At 42.1% G+C, this 14,454-nt stretch overlaps 1 protein-coding gene across 2 annotated transcripts in view; it reads left to right on the top strand.

Annotated features, from left to right (window-relative positions):
- The first annotated feature begins 2,253 nt into the window (after nucleotides 1-2,253).
- ATP6V1H (ATPase H+ transporting V1 subunit H) overlaps nucleotides 2,254-14,454 on the top strand; it is a 50,347-nt gene continuing 38,146 nt past the window's right edge. Inside the window, exons 1-4 of one of the 2 annotated variants that reach the window (XM_069779334.1) lie at nucleotides 2,254-2,408; nucleotides 3,878-4,004; nucleotides 11,592-11,694; nucleotides 13,165-13,254. In XM_069779334.1, the coding sequence (XP_069635435.1) occupies nucleotides 3,901-4,004; nucleotides 11,592-11,694; nucleotides 13,165-13,254 (297 nt within the window). In that variant the 5' untranslated portion in view covers nucleotides 2,254-2,408; nucleotides 3,878-3,900. Of the gene's footprint in view, nucleotides 2,409-2,802; nucleotides 2,947-3,877; nucleotides 4,005-11,591; nucleotides 11,695-13,164; nucleotides 13,255-14,454 lie in introns of those variants that run through there. The other variant, XM_069779335.1, reaches the window with a different exon arrangement.

Here is a 14,454-nt window from a genome sequence, read left to right as displayed (position 1 = left end):
CAGCTGGAACCGCACATTCAGAGGTGCTGATCCAGTTTCCATGGGTGTACTTAAACTCTGAGAACAACTATTGGACTGAGCTTGGAAGGGTGAAGGTGGAAGAATACCATACCTGGCTTATGTAAGAGAGGGCACTAAGTCGCCAGTGTTTTCAGTGCTGGGACAGTTTGGGGTTTGGGCAGAAATATCATTGTGGACGACTGAGGAAGTTTCACGCAAGGAAAGCCTGACATGCCTCCAGCTTAGACAAGGGCTGAATGGTAGCTTGTAGGATCACTGTACAGGCCTTTGATGCCTTCATCTGCAAATCCCATTTAAAAATCTTCAACCCTTGTTCAGACTACCTTGTGAGCCCTTTGTGCTTTGGTTTGTTTATGAAATGGGTAGGGTCATACGTATCGTCATTGGTAATGTGGTTTGAAATGACTGTGGAAAAGGTGAATATGTTTATTCCAGGTGCCTGATGCTGGACTCAAAACAAGAGCAGTGAGTGAGACATGCCGGAAAAAGGCAGAGCAGAAGCAGGAAATGCAGAATGCCACGGGACAGAAGTTACAAACACTCATAAAAGAGGAACCGGTTAAAATAGGGCCAAATTCTGTCTCTCAGCCCTGAAAAAATACAAACCAGATTCAAATAAACTTTCAAAGTAACAGATTTTTATTCAAGACTGTGTGGAGATTTCTATGCTACAGATTAGGAGCTGTGCAAGTGTTTCTTATCACTGTATGTAAGCGACCTGCAAGAACACAAACGTGTTTGATTAAAGCTCAAAGCCCTGTGTGCTGGGTAATCCACAGAATCACGCTAATGAATGTGTTTGTTACAGACTAGATGACACAGAGCATGCACATGGCTTAGAGAGCTTTCTTCTGCTAAAGCATAAAGAAATGCAAATGCTGTTACTTGGACTGTGCCTGGGATTTAACCTCAGTGGTCATGTTATCAAGAAATCAACAGTTTTATTGTGGTATGAAGAAAGATCCGTTTTAAAGGAAAAATTCTTTTGGAGGAATTATAACTAATCAGTGGCACAGTAATGAAAACCCTCCTTGAGTTAAAAAAACACTAACAGAGGTACTGGCCAGGTGTAATTTAGAGAACAGTGTACCCTCTAAATGGAAAATACAGAGACCCTAGCAAAGTGAAAAGTTAACTGTAGACATCTCTGGACCAGCTCTACATTGGCTGTCTTGATCTGCTCACACACGAAACTCTCTGACCTGTTTCTCTTTGCCTTTCCTACTTGCATGTTAGCAGAATTACCCTTCAGGATCATTTCTGACTAGGAGTGGTACGTCTATGCACTTCATCACAGTATGACTGGAAAACTTCACTCAGCAACTGAAGACAGAAGTGTTTTCTTGGAAACATGGAAGTTTAAGCTTGTGGTTTCTGAAACACTTGGGCTTTTAGTCTGAAGAGTTTCCTGCTCCTTTTGCTTACAGAAACAAAGCCCAACGTACACAGGCCATTTTTTAAAAAAGGAAGAAGCTGTGCAGGGTGTATCTCCCACTGAGATACGACTTGGGAAGAACGAAACCGTGTGCCCCCGGCGCAGCTCACGAGGCGAAGGAGAGGCGAGACGCGGCGGGCTGTGAGGCCTGGCCCGACGCAACATGGCGCAGGCAGTCGGGCCCAGCAACACCTGCCCGCTCTCCAGCCGTAGGGACGAGCAAACTCGCCCCACGGCAGCAGGAGAGGTGGAAGGCAAGAAAACGCTGGGTACTGGGAAAAAACCGCAGAACCCAAGGAGGCGTTTCAGCGCCAGGGTCATTGTCCGCCATCTCCCAGGCCCCTTCCCCTCCCAGGGCTCCCTCCCCAGCTTGGCGGCGGGGGCCCTCGCCGGGGGGCCGGGAGGAGCTCGCCCCGAGGGGCAGCACCGAGGGGAGCCTCTCAGCCCTTCCCAGCCAGCCTCGTGTTCCCTCCGTGGAAGCGCCGAGCCCCTTCTTGTCAGCAAATAGCCCGCGGTACCCTGCCGCCACCCGTCCGCTCGGCACGGGGTCAGAGCCGCATAGAGAAACATAGACGTACACATGCGCGTATGTATAAGCATGTACTCTAAATACGTATACACAACTGTACACGTACGGCCACGCGTGCAGGCGACTAACACCGCGTACCACGGGGCTGCGGGACCTCCCGCCGTAACTGCCGCCGGGTGGGGCCGTGCGCGAGCCCCGCCCACCGCGCGGCGCTGGGCGGTGGCGGCGCGCTCTCGGGGTGAGTTGTCCCTCGGAGGCCGCCGTCGCGGTCAGGTGAGCGGCGTCACGTGACGGCGGCCGCCGTGGGGCTGCTGCGGAGCGCGGCGGCGGCGGCCTTTGGGTGCGCGGGGCTCCCCGGGCCTGTCGAGGGGCGGCCGCAGCCTTCTCCCTCCCACGGCCCTCACCTGCCGGCGTGCCCGTGGGGTGAGTGAGTGCTGCCCCGGACCCTGCCCGCCACAGGGACGGACGGACGGACGGGCGGGGGTGGTCCCGGGGCGGGGGCTTGCCCCCTCACGGGCTCTCCCGGGGGCTCCGGCGGGCCCGGGGGCGGCGCGAAGGGCTCCGCCTTGGCGCCGCGGCTTCCCCGAGGGTTTGGGCCCCCCGGGGCCCCTCAGGAGGCGGCCGTGTCTGTGAGCGTGTGCAGGGAGTGGCAGGACGGGGCCAAGTGTCTTCCACCTCCCCCCCCGGCTCCGGGCGCCTCTCGGCTTCTTCCACGTACCTGCCGAGCCTGAGTAGTGCCGAAACCTCTGTCGCCCACCCTGCCCCTGCCGAAACCGCTGTCACCCACTCTGCCCTCCCCTGCGGCTCGAGGGGTGTTCGAGTGGCTCGGGTTGGGTCGTGTAAGGGCTAGGAAAGGTTCAGTGGTCGTTGAAGGACAGAGTAAATGGTGCCGTCTCTGTGGGCGTCTGCTCACGGAAGTCGTTTCAAAGGGAGGACGGTTCTGCTGCTCCATTTGTTCAGGGTAGTTCCTTTTTTGCTTTTCTTAGAATCGTGTTTTCGTTCAGTCATACAAACGAGGTATGCTTGTTAGGGATGGAGCAGGGTGTGCCAGTTTGCTCTTGCTTCCGTAAAGGGAGCCAGAGAAGTCCAGAAACAGGCTGTGTGGAGAGGCTTGATGCTGTTTAGGTTGTAAGGAATTCCTGCTCCAGCTGGGTCTCAAGCCTCTGCAAACACACTTCTTGTTTTGGCAACGAAGTCAGGTGGAGGTTAAACTGTAAAGGAAGGAGAAAGAAGTGGTGAAGGTCACTGTCTATGGTAATGTAATATGTCCTGATGAAGAGCTTCTCTTTGTATTTATTTTTCAGTTTGCTTTCTGTACGGTGATGATATGAATTTTCTTGTTAGTCTATGTAATGTGGGTTTTAATTTATATAACTTGTGCTTGTTTTTTTTTTTTTCCTGAAGTTGTAGTTCACTTGTCTCTAATGTCTAAATACTCTTAGACAAATGCCTGAGCTAAATCAGTCCTAATGTGTGTGGGTGGGGAGGACATGTACTGAATTTTAACCCTGATTTGGAAGGAAAACAGCTTCTGTTATCCGTAGGGCTACTTGGGCATTGCAGAAGAATAGTCTTTATTCAAATAACTTAATTTGATTGTTTAAGAATTTACAAGACTGAAAGTTATTTAGTAATGGTATATATCTTTTATTTTAGCAAACTTGTGATTGGCTACAGTTTAGTGTGTAGGTATGACTTATTTTTGTTTGTTTTGGGGAAGTCCTATTTTAGATGCTTTATAAAACTTTGATTTCTTAGAAAGTACCGAGTACAGTTTTAGGGAATAGGACACCTGAAAACAGATTTTCCTTTTTATTTCTTTAAAATATTTGGCAGATACTCTGCTCTTTAATACTTTAATAAGAGGTCTCAAATCTGACTTGCATTTCTAGATACATTCTAATTATCAATCAAGATGGATATCCGAGGTGCTGTAGATGCTGCTGTCCCAACAAACATCATTGCTGCCAAAGCTGCTGAAGTTCGGGCAAACAAAGTAAACTGGCAGTCGTATCTCCAGTAAGTAAAAACTTCCCACAATTTTTTTCTTTTTCTCCCCCCCCCCCCCCGTAAGTATTAGATTTTTTGAGATTTTGGGTTACATTGGAACATTAGGTTACAGTGAGGAACACTCTATCTTGGTCCCATGGTAGTAGTTGGAAAAAATTGACATTAAATGGAAGTAGTTACGAAAAATTTTCTTATGACTTACTATCAGAAAGGGAACGCTATTTATGTGAACTGAAGGCTGTAATAGCAAATAATATAATTTTGCACAAACGTGTGATAAAACTGTCCATTTTTTTTCCCCTCATCATTCAAACACCATTCTCAATTTTAGCCTTATTGGATCAGTACTGAAGTAAGAAAAGTTTATAGTAAGAGTTGTCTTATATGTAGGTATGTTATCTCTATTGCTGAAATGCTTTTGTGTGAATACAAATTGTACTAGAAAAACTGGACTGGTAGTCCAGGAAATAATCTGTACCTTAACTAAAGGAAGAATAGTGCTGGAGAGCAATTGAAGCAAATAAATCGGGGAGTAGGCTGAAACAAATACTTCAGTCTGGGGAGAGCTGTGCTGCTGTTTCAGATAAGCTCAGAGTTTACTTTGGAACATATATAATGTCACTGGGAGTAATGAGAGAAATCTTGTCCAAAGAGGATATAGGGACATGCTGAGAAAAATAGATTTGTGTGTGAGGTGGGGAACAGGGAGAAGAAACAGGCTTTTACTAGTCCTCTCTACTCTGAAGTGAAATGCAAGATTCTTGTAGCCCTGCATTCCTCATGATGTGTACCTATGAAGAATATTAGTAAAGTGTAAATTAGTATTATCTATTGAAGGTCCGTGTCTAATAACAAATTACTTCAGTGTTTGTTGCTTTGTAACTGAAGTGGCAGAAATTTTGATGACTCTGGAGGTACAGACCATACTGATGATGCTTGTGATCATCAGCATTACACCACTTCACAAAAAGTAGTTTTTTTCAGATTGCTGTGATGCATACATAAATATATGCTATCTATTAAAATACTGTTGCAAAACTGTACACATGCAAGCTGAGAAATGCTAACCCAGTAGAAGCTTATTAATGACTACCTGCTTTGCCATATGCTGTGTAGCTCAGTCTTGCTTATTCCACTCATTCAGTTGTGTTATTTTTTTCTCTTTGGGATTATATGCATGATAAATCTGGATAAAGGAACTGATCTGCTGAGGAAATGTCCTTTTTTCTAGGCTATTTTTCAGATGGATCAGTTCCTCGTTCAGTTTATAGTGTGACATTACAGTGGCTTTGCAGGCGGAAGAGGAAGGCTGGTGTGGCAACTTGACAGTGGCAGCTACCAAGCACTTTGCAAACAGTCTGAGTGGCTTTTGCTGTTACTGTGAGCCCTGTTATCCATCTGATAGGAACTGTGTCCTGAGGAAGCCTGAGCCAGCTGTTCCTGTGCTGTCCTAGTGGCAAGTGAACAGCTGGTTATTCAGGATGCAAGTGGGAATACAGTTGTTCACTGTCAATGTAAGTGCGTATCAGGTAGTCTTTTTCACTGATTCTCTAGTGGTTCAGACTATAGGGCTGGTGAGATTCATCTGTTGCTTTTGTTAGTATAGGGGATGGTTCTGTTTGGCAAGGAGTTGTGTTTTGAATACATATGTAGTATTAATTACTTGACTGTGCTTTATGTGGTCTACCACTTCTAATTTTCCTTTATTCTTGGGGTTCTCTCTGGTGCCGAATAAGGATGGGGGAGTTTTGTTTGTCTATCAGCAAACTTCTGTGTAACTTCCTTTGACCAGGAGGCAGGGTTGATGGTTCTTTTTCAGATTCTAGATGTAGAATTTGACTTTGTTTTGTTCTGGAATCTATGAAAGAAGAATGTACTAGTTATTTCCTCTCTTTGATGGGTTAGCCATGCTTTGGAGACTACTGTAGTGCATCTGGCTAGTGTTTGTGATCCTATAGTAAGACTGTTCAATGCTTGGTGCCCTCTCTATGTCAATGACAGTGTATCCTGTTTATTATTGCTCTGAAATAAATGTAATCTTTGTGTCTCGTATTTACTGATAACAGCCTGGTTGTCTGGCTAAGGTAGCTTCAAGGATGAACTTAAATGGTGCCAGAGGGATTGTGGAGCATCGTGAAGATAAGTAGTTCCTTGGCTGAGGAGTTTCCTTATCATTAATTACTGGAAAACATCAGCAGCACTTTTGGTACTTCTAAGGAAGAAATAAAATTGTATCTATTTTGGACATGTCCTTTTTACAATGGGCAGGTTTGGATGTCATGGTGTCTTTGAGGCTGGTGCTTGAAGGGATTTGTTGAAAAGTCAGTGCAGCTATATTGACTCATTTCTGGAATGAAGCACATTAGTAAATGAGGGGAAACTGCTTGCTTCTGATGCACCTGTTAGAGGCAGATCAGAGCGGTTTGTTCTGGTCTATAAAGTAGAAGGAAGATGGGGTGCTGGTGATTCTGAAGAACACTTCTCTTGCTTTCTTTTGAGCTCCTGTTCTGGCAGTCTGTGCATTTGGTGTGATAAGCTTGCATATAGGTATATGGAGGCATACTTCAAGTCTTCAGATGTTTTTGCATTAGAGGAAAGATTTTTATGTTTGTTTTTCCTAACAATGCATCAACTCAGGCATGACATAATTTCCCTTGTAGAGTCAGTTCAAGCTAAAGATTAACTGGCATATTGTTTATTCCATCTCTGAAGGTTATAACTGTAAACTAAATGTCAGACTATGCTAACACACAACTGCTGACTTTTGATGTTTTCTGTGTATACTGTCAGCACAAAAGTGAAATATTTAGGTATGACAACTGTACATATTACCAGTTTGCCATGGTGTTCACTGCTCACTTCAAAATTAGGCTGTGGAAAAAGGTGTTTGTTTTTTTTTTTAAATGCTAAAATTTACACTTTCTTTGTGTTGAATTCCAGCTAGGGCCTGTGTCTGAGGGAAAAGAAAGTGGCAAAACTTGGAACAGTGGAAGGTGATGTGTAGGTCTACCTACCTTCTGGAAACTAAATGTAGTTGAGGCCATTAGTTCTCTACAGACCTTCCTGCCTTAGGATCTTGAGACTTATAGCAGTTTAGAGGTGTCAATGCCCTCTGCTAGTTGAAAATATGGTGGGTCGCTGTTCTATACTGTGTGGTAGCTTTCACCATTTGCCACAGAGTGTCAGAATGCCTTTGGAGGGTGTGTTAGCTTGCTTGAAGCAAGTTTGGTTTTGCTTTCCAAGGTTTTGTGGAGAAATGAACTTGTTTCAGAGTTTAACTTACATCTTAATACACTGTAGGTTTTCTAGGTATACAGCATTTGACAATACTTCATATTTAATCAGGTGAGATACCTGATGGCTAATTTGTACTTAGCTTCCTGTGTGTCTTCAAGTACTTTACATACATGTTTGAATTCTGATGTTAAAATACCTATTTTATTTTCTTGGGGGTGGGGGAACGTTCTAAAGTGGGTTAAATATCTTGGACTTCAAAAGCCAATCTTGTCTTAGAAGAAAGATAGAAGTTTCCTAACTTGTAGTGTGTGTGGTTGTTTTTTGGTGTTGGGGACTTTTTTGGGTCTGTTTTTTTTTAAATTTGGTCCAGTCTTGTAGAATACATTCAGCCTGTTTTAATTTTTTAATTTTGTAATGTTAAAACTGTTGAGCAGTTGGATAAAATAAATGTCCTTCAGGTACATGCAAAGTACTGTAGACACCTGGATAAAAGAAATTATGCTTTGACATGATGGCTTCATATAAGCTTCATGTTTGCTGCAGATGTAGTAAATTTTTTTTAATATAAAAAAACCACCTAACTAAAAAAGTCCCAAATTAAAAACCAAACAAAAACCCCCTAACCTCCAGAATGGTTTTTGTTAAATCATTCAAACAAAAAAAGGAACAAGAGCTGCTGGAGGAAATGCATAATAAAAAAAAAAATCACAAGTTTCTGAATCATCTTGAGAGACCAAGAGGTTTTAAAAATGGTGGTCTTACAAATTCCTGTTTTCTAAATCTTACACAGCTTCTGTTTACTCTCCTGTAACTAGTGCTCTCAAAGGCAGGCCTTAGTGTCTCAAGCACAGAGCTTTAAAATGTGGTTACAGGACTCCTGGTCTAAACTTGTTATACCCAGACAGCTGAAGCTCAGTCAAAGTGACTTTAATCTGTTGACAAAAGACTGTGTAGACAGATCCTGGAAAATAAGAAATGAAATGGCTGTTAGGAACAGGGATGGAGGGAAACTTTGGTTGCTTGCATTGTTTGCTTAAAGGTGCTGGGAAATTCCTGTCTCTTTGAAGAGGGGATGAGGAAAATGTGGTAATAGCATCATGGTAGCTGGTACCAGCTGTCTGAAGCTGCTCTGCATCTTTTCATGGTGTGGGTTTGTTGGTTTTTTTTTGTTTCCCCGCCCCCCCCTCCCCCCCCCCTGGTTGCTAAGGTTTATTACCTAATCAGTTATTTCAGTTTTAAAATTAAATTAATGGAAATGGATGCATTTGATGTTACTAAAAATATTAATCAGATGTATGAGATCCCTGATAAAATATTAACAACTTGTTTACAAAGCTGTCAAATCCCTTGTACTGTTTTGTATGGGCTGGAAAGTGTCTTTCTGAATGGCACTTAAAAAGCAATAAAGAGTAAACCCTAATGTCTTTTCCTCTCAAGACAACATCAATCCTCACACTTTTTTTTGTCTTTTTTCTTCTTTTTTTTTTTTTTTTCTCCTGTGGTCTAATGTAGGATGAAAACTAAAGCTTGAAAGCTTTTTTTTCCTTGGCATTTGGCAGACCTCTTCTAATAGCCTGGCTATAAAGAAGCATCTCTCTTCCTGGGCTGAGGCTTTTTCAAGCATTAAAGCTGAAAATTAGGGTTTCACCTTATGTCATCTTTGAAGTGCTTCCTAAATGGCAATATTTTTATAAACAAGCAGCTCATCTGGTTACTTTTATATCAATATCATCCAGGAGTCCCTAGCTTGGCCAGCATTGATTGAAACATGAGAAGCTTCTAGTTATGGGTTGTCAAGTCTAGTATTTGTGGCGTATGAATTGTCCTCATCTTTCAACAACTGCTCAAATCCATCCTTAAAAGGCAAGAAAGAACACAAGTCAATCCAAAAGGCATGTGGTAGCAGCATGGTCATCATTGGCTAATTACTTTTTCATCTATAATTAGTTAAGTTTTAGTAGAAACTAGTCAAGAGCTACCACTGGCTTTATGAATCTTCCATCTAGTAAGTCATAATTGCCTTTCCTCAGTGCATATGAGGGTATTTCTTACAAAGCAGCTAGAATACAGGAATAGTGCACGTGGTACTGGACTACTTATGTTCTTTGCTTGAAAAGTAAATAGGTAAAAGATGGCCCTGTGATGAGGCCATCCTCAAGGCATAACCATTTAAGTAAGAGGAAGGATATGAACACATTGTAGGTCTTATTTCTGTTTCTGTGTTTCAAGAATCCAGATGAGCCAGTTTAAAAAAAAAAAAAAAGTGAACATTTGCTGTAAGTTCACAAGGATTTTAATGGAACCTGTAATCATGGAACATCTGGAAACAGACCTGGAACATGGAAAAGATTGATTAAAAGAATCTGTGCTACATAGCTTTGCAAAGTGGAAAAGGCATTTCACTGAACAAAAATGTAAGAGAAGATGAGTCTTGGAAATAACTGAAACAGAGAAATGTGTAATATTTTCACCCTCTGTGATTTTTTGTATTGATGATGATGTGCACAATTTTCTTATTTCCTGAAGCACTCCTGGTATAACTGGTAAAGCTAGTCACCTGTTAAAGTCTTGGATATTTTCAGGACTACTTGATCTAAAATTAGTTTTCTTACCTGAAGAGTACCTGACTGTACTATTTTGACAAGTTTGTTATTTGTTATGATTGTAAGTTTTGTATTATAAAAATCCCCAACAATATTCTGCCAGGTCTTCAGCTGAGTCAACAGCTTTCTGAAATGGCACTGATGATGGCAGTAACCCTTTGCATATTAAGTTGAAGATCAAGTAGAGATCTGTTAGCTTGTAGGTATCCACAGCAGTTTACTATATCAAGCCCCCTTGCTATGTGTTTGAATGAGCTTGCATGCATATCAGTTTTTAAACTACCAGGAAAAGCTGAAATGTCGTAATTGGTGAAAGCTGAAAATACATTAGGAACCAAGTTCTCTGTACTCCTTAAAATTCTCTTGCAAACTTGAAATAACAATTAATTTTATTTTTCAACACTTACTTCAGGTTGGATTACACTATTATTCATGTTACATATTATAATTTTTGCATAATATGCTAGCTGTGTGTATTTCAGTTCTTACAACTATTTCCACTGACCATTTGGAGAATACTGTTGAGCAGACGTGATGCATAGGGAAGGCTTTAGAGAGATTATTCTGTCTTTCTACATTAGACCTTTTGCTGAAGGAGCTCTTTACGTTCTACTGTCAGATACAGGATTAGTAAAGTGATACTGTTGATACCTCAAGTCAAAGAAAATAAGGTTTGTTTGGTGGGTTGACCTTGGCTGCCCACGAGGTGCCCACCAGGCCACTCTGTTATTCTCCCTCCATCAAAAGGACAGGGGAAAAAAACATGATAAAAAGCTCGTGGGTTGAGATAAGTACAGGGAGATCACTCACCGATTACCATCACAGGCAAAACAGACTCTACTTGGAGAAATTAAATTAATTTATTGCCGATTAAATAGAGTAGGATAATAAGAAATAGGAACAAATCTAAAAACCACCTTCTTCCTACCCCTCCCTTCTTCCCAGGTTCAACTTCACTCCTGACTTCTCTACCTCCTTGCCCCAAGGGGTATAGGGGGATGGTGAATGGGGGTTGTGGTCAGTTCATAATGCTCCATCTCTGCTGCTCCTTCCTTCTCACACTCTTCCCCTGCTCCAGCCTGAGCTCTCACCCATGGGATATGGTCCTTCATGAACTGCTCCAGCATAGGTCCCCCATGGGGTCACAGCACCTGCAAGAAAACCTGCTCCAGCATGGGCTTCTTTCCACAGGGCCACAGCTCTGGCCGGGAGCCTGCTCTAGTGTGGGCTTTCCATGGGCTGCAGCTTCATTTAGGGCATATCTGCCTTCTCGGGCGTGGGCTCCTCCACGGGCTGCAGGTGGATATCTGCTCCACTGTGGACCTCCATGGGCTGCAGGGGGACAGCCTGCCTCACCATGGTCTTCCCCACGGGCTGCAGGGGAATCTCTGCTCCAGCGCCTGGAGCATCTCCTCCCCCTCCTCCTTCACTGACCTCAGTGTCTGCAGGATCGTTTCTCTCACATATTCTCACTCCTTTCACCGGCTGCAATTGCGGAGCTTTTTCCCCCCCTTCTTAAATATGTTATCACAGAGGTGCTACCATCATCGCTGAGTGGGTCCGCTTTGGCCAGCAGCGGCTCAATCCTGAAGCTGGCTGGTATTGGCTCTGTCTGACATGGGGGCTGCTTCTGGTGTCTTCTCATACAGGCTGCCCCTGCAGCCCCTCTGCTACCAAAACCTTGCCACGTAAACCCAATACAGTTTGAAATAACTTATTGTTCATGTTACTTATGTTTTTATATTTTGCTTTTCAGAGGGCAGATGATTTCAGGTGAAGACTGTGAATTTATTCAAAGATTTGAACAGAAAAGGAATCCAGAAGAAAAACAGGAGTTGTTGCAAACAGAAGGCAATCAAGTAACTTTCCTTTCTTTTAATAATCTGTCTTTTGGGGAGGAGGATGGAAGGAAATTTTCATACCAACTCTATTTTATTGTTGGCTGTATACAATTAAGATGTTATGGAAGAAGTATAAAACTTGCTATTATGATTTTATTTTTCCTAGATATAGGTTGGACATTCTTTTAAAAGCTATTAAATATTTATTAAATGTCATCTGACTTTGACTCTGTTGTGGGACAAGCTAACTCAAGTCTTTCCTCATCCTAGTTTACTTAATCATGCACACTGGTACTTGAGTCACTTTTTTTTTTTTTTTTTTAGCTATTTTCCTTAGTTTATTGATGAAAGCTACTACCAGTAAGATTTCTGCTTAGCTACTTGAACAATTACAAGGTAGTTCCAGCAATAGAGCCCACTGACTGCTAAGGTGAATTCAGTTAAACGCAGGTGTCTAGTGTCATTTTATGCACAGTAAGATATGAGACATCTGCATTGGATGGAGCCAATATAAGATTGATAGGTGACCCATGCTCTTTGGCTTATGGAGTCCAGGAAGGATGCCCAAAGACAACTTAATGACATTTGAAACAGTAGAATCTCAGCCTTGACGCCTGAGGTTCTAGCAGACCATGTCAGACATCAAGAGGATTGCGGGAGGCAGCGGGGAAGGTGAAGAGTAGGACATGCACTCAAGACACACAACTTTCCAGACCTTTTTTTCTACTTTAATTTAGGCTGTTCTGTGTTTTGTTTTGGTTTTTTTCCCTCCCAAATTGTATTGTGTGACTGCTATGTAATGGACCATAATTTGCATAGTGACAAAAGCATATATGGTGAACATTATATGCCACTATATAATTACGGTGTAGCAGTTCAGAGTTCCATTTTTCTTTCAGTTTTAGTTGAATGTGGTGAAGGGGAAGGAGGAAGTGTAAAAAGTAGTGTTGTGACTGTTACAGCCTATTATATCTGTTGCTGAAATTGTAGAGTAGAGTTGTTCAGGGGCAGAAAACAGCTCAAATAGGAACAAAGATTTTCCTACAAGGTACAGGAAGTGAACAGGTAAGAGTGACCTGTGTTCCCTCCCTCCCATTCAAGTTGCTGAAACTTTCTTATACCATGTCTGAGTTGTAGCTGTTTTGTCAACTTACTTGGTTCATCTCCTCACTGCCATAAAAAAAGGATGCTGATGCAGATTTTTCTAATCAGTCTTTCAAAAAAGCACCTTGCTGACTTTCACTAGTGAGTACTTGTTATTTCATTTGAAAGCCATAATACAATTTGTAAAGGGTAACAATCAATGTGCCAGAAAATTTTCTTTGTAATATGTCAAATGTGTTCATCTCTTATTGCGATTGGAGAAGATGCTGGGATGCTCAATGATTATGTAAGACTTAACTGTGAATTAATGAGGTCCTATTTTATATTATCAAAAGGAATGAAGACAATTGCTAGTATTAATTTTAATGTCTCTTATTTTTCTAGTGTGCTAAAACATTTATAAACTTGATGACTCATATCTCCAAGGAACAGACGGTTCAGTACATTCTGACAATGGTTGATGATATGCTACAAGTAGGTCAATAACCTGTCTTAATTTTAAGTCTTTAAATGCATGCTTGAATGTTTCCTTAGCCTAATTCAGGTCTCTTCAGGTGTTTCTCATACTGTATTAAGAATACTGTTTTAAATTTTCAGATCTTGTCTTCAGAAATTAAATGTTAGACCTAAAGTTGTATGAGTAACTTAGTCTTGTATATGTATGTTCATATTCTCAAAATAAAACATGCCTGTATGCTTGTCTGTCAGCTCTCAACCATGTATGATGCAAAACTTGGATGTTAAGGGATGATTTGTGACCTCAGACCTTTCCTGTTATGTAGATAGGATATGACTTCTAACTTAAAGTTCTTGAAGCTTTTCCTATGAAAGTGTTAATTTGGCCACCCTCAGCAAGAAGGTGTAGTTTCTGCAGCTTCAGGTTTCCAACATAAGTTAGACTGTTTAGGACAACATGTTCTGAAATCCTGCATGGTTTAAATATAAACCAGGAACTCCTGATTCAATGAAATATATATTTCTCTGTAGCTATGTGATACAGTGGCTTTTAAGAGTAGGCTATTAAATTTAGTGTCACAAATGCTGTGCTGACTGGAACAAGTCAAGAGGAGACTTTACTTAATCAGATAATCCTGCTTTTGCATTTCTTCGCTCTCTAGTAGACTAAGAGAAAGTGGTTGGAGTGATGATGTAACAAGACGGGTTCAGTTGAGCGAGGTTTTCTCCTGGTGTTCATGTAGAATATTTGGCTGTTTGACAGTTTCTCTTCTGCTGTTTTATGTTATATTTAATACAAGGTTACAGTGAAATGTGTCTAGTGATAATAGTTAAGGGCATTGCCCTAGGAGGTGAACCATGCAAGTTCTAATTCCAGCTCTGAGTGTTCAGTATTGTCAATAGGCAAGTTGAAAAGTGTGAACCTCTCCATGGTATGTATAACATGGGGATTATGGTGTTCTTCCAGGTGCCTGTCTGCACATTAGAGTCCTGAGTGAATGCCCTGACTGCTAGAATAATAGCTAGTGGTGGTGGTGGCAGTTTATTCACGCCCATCTGCAGCTTTGTTACTTAACCCTCTTCCTCTCCTCTTTAGGTGTACTTTTTCTCAAGTGTGACACAAACATGAAGAAGCAGAGAAGACAAAAGGGAGCTTCAGTGTTATTCCTTGATTAGGACACTGAGTTGGGAGTACCTTGTTTGGTTTACATGTTTGAT

Source organism: Haliaeetus albicilla, chromosome 3 (genome assembly GCF_947461875.1).
Source record: "Haliaeetus albicilla chromosome 3, bHalAlb1.1, whole genome shotgun sequence".
Lineage (NCBI taxonomy): Eukaryota > Metazoa > Chordata > Aves > Accipitriformes > Accipitridae > Haliaeetus > Haliaeetus albicilla.
The sequence above is the reverse complement of the archived record's forward strand: the minus strand, read 5'-3'. Positions and strand labels throughout refer to the sequence as shown.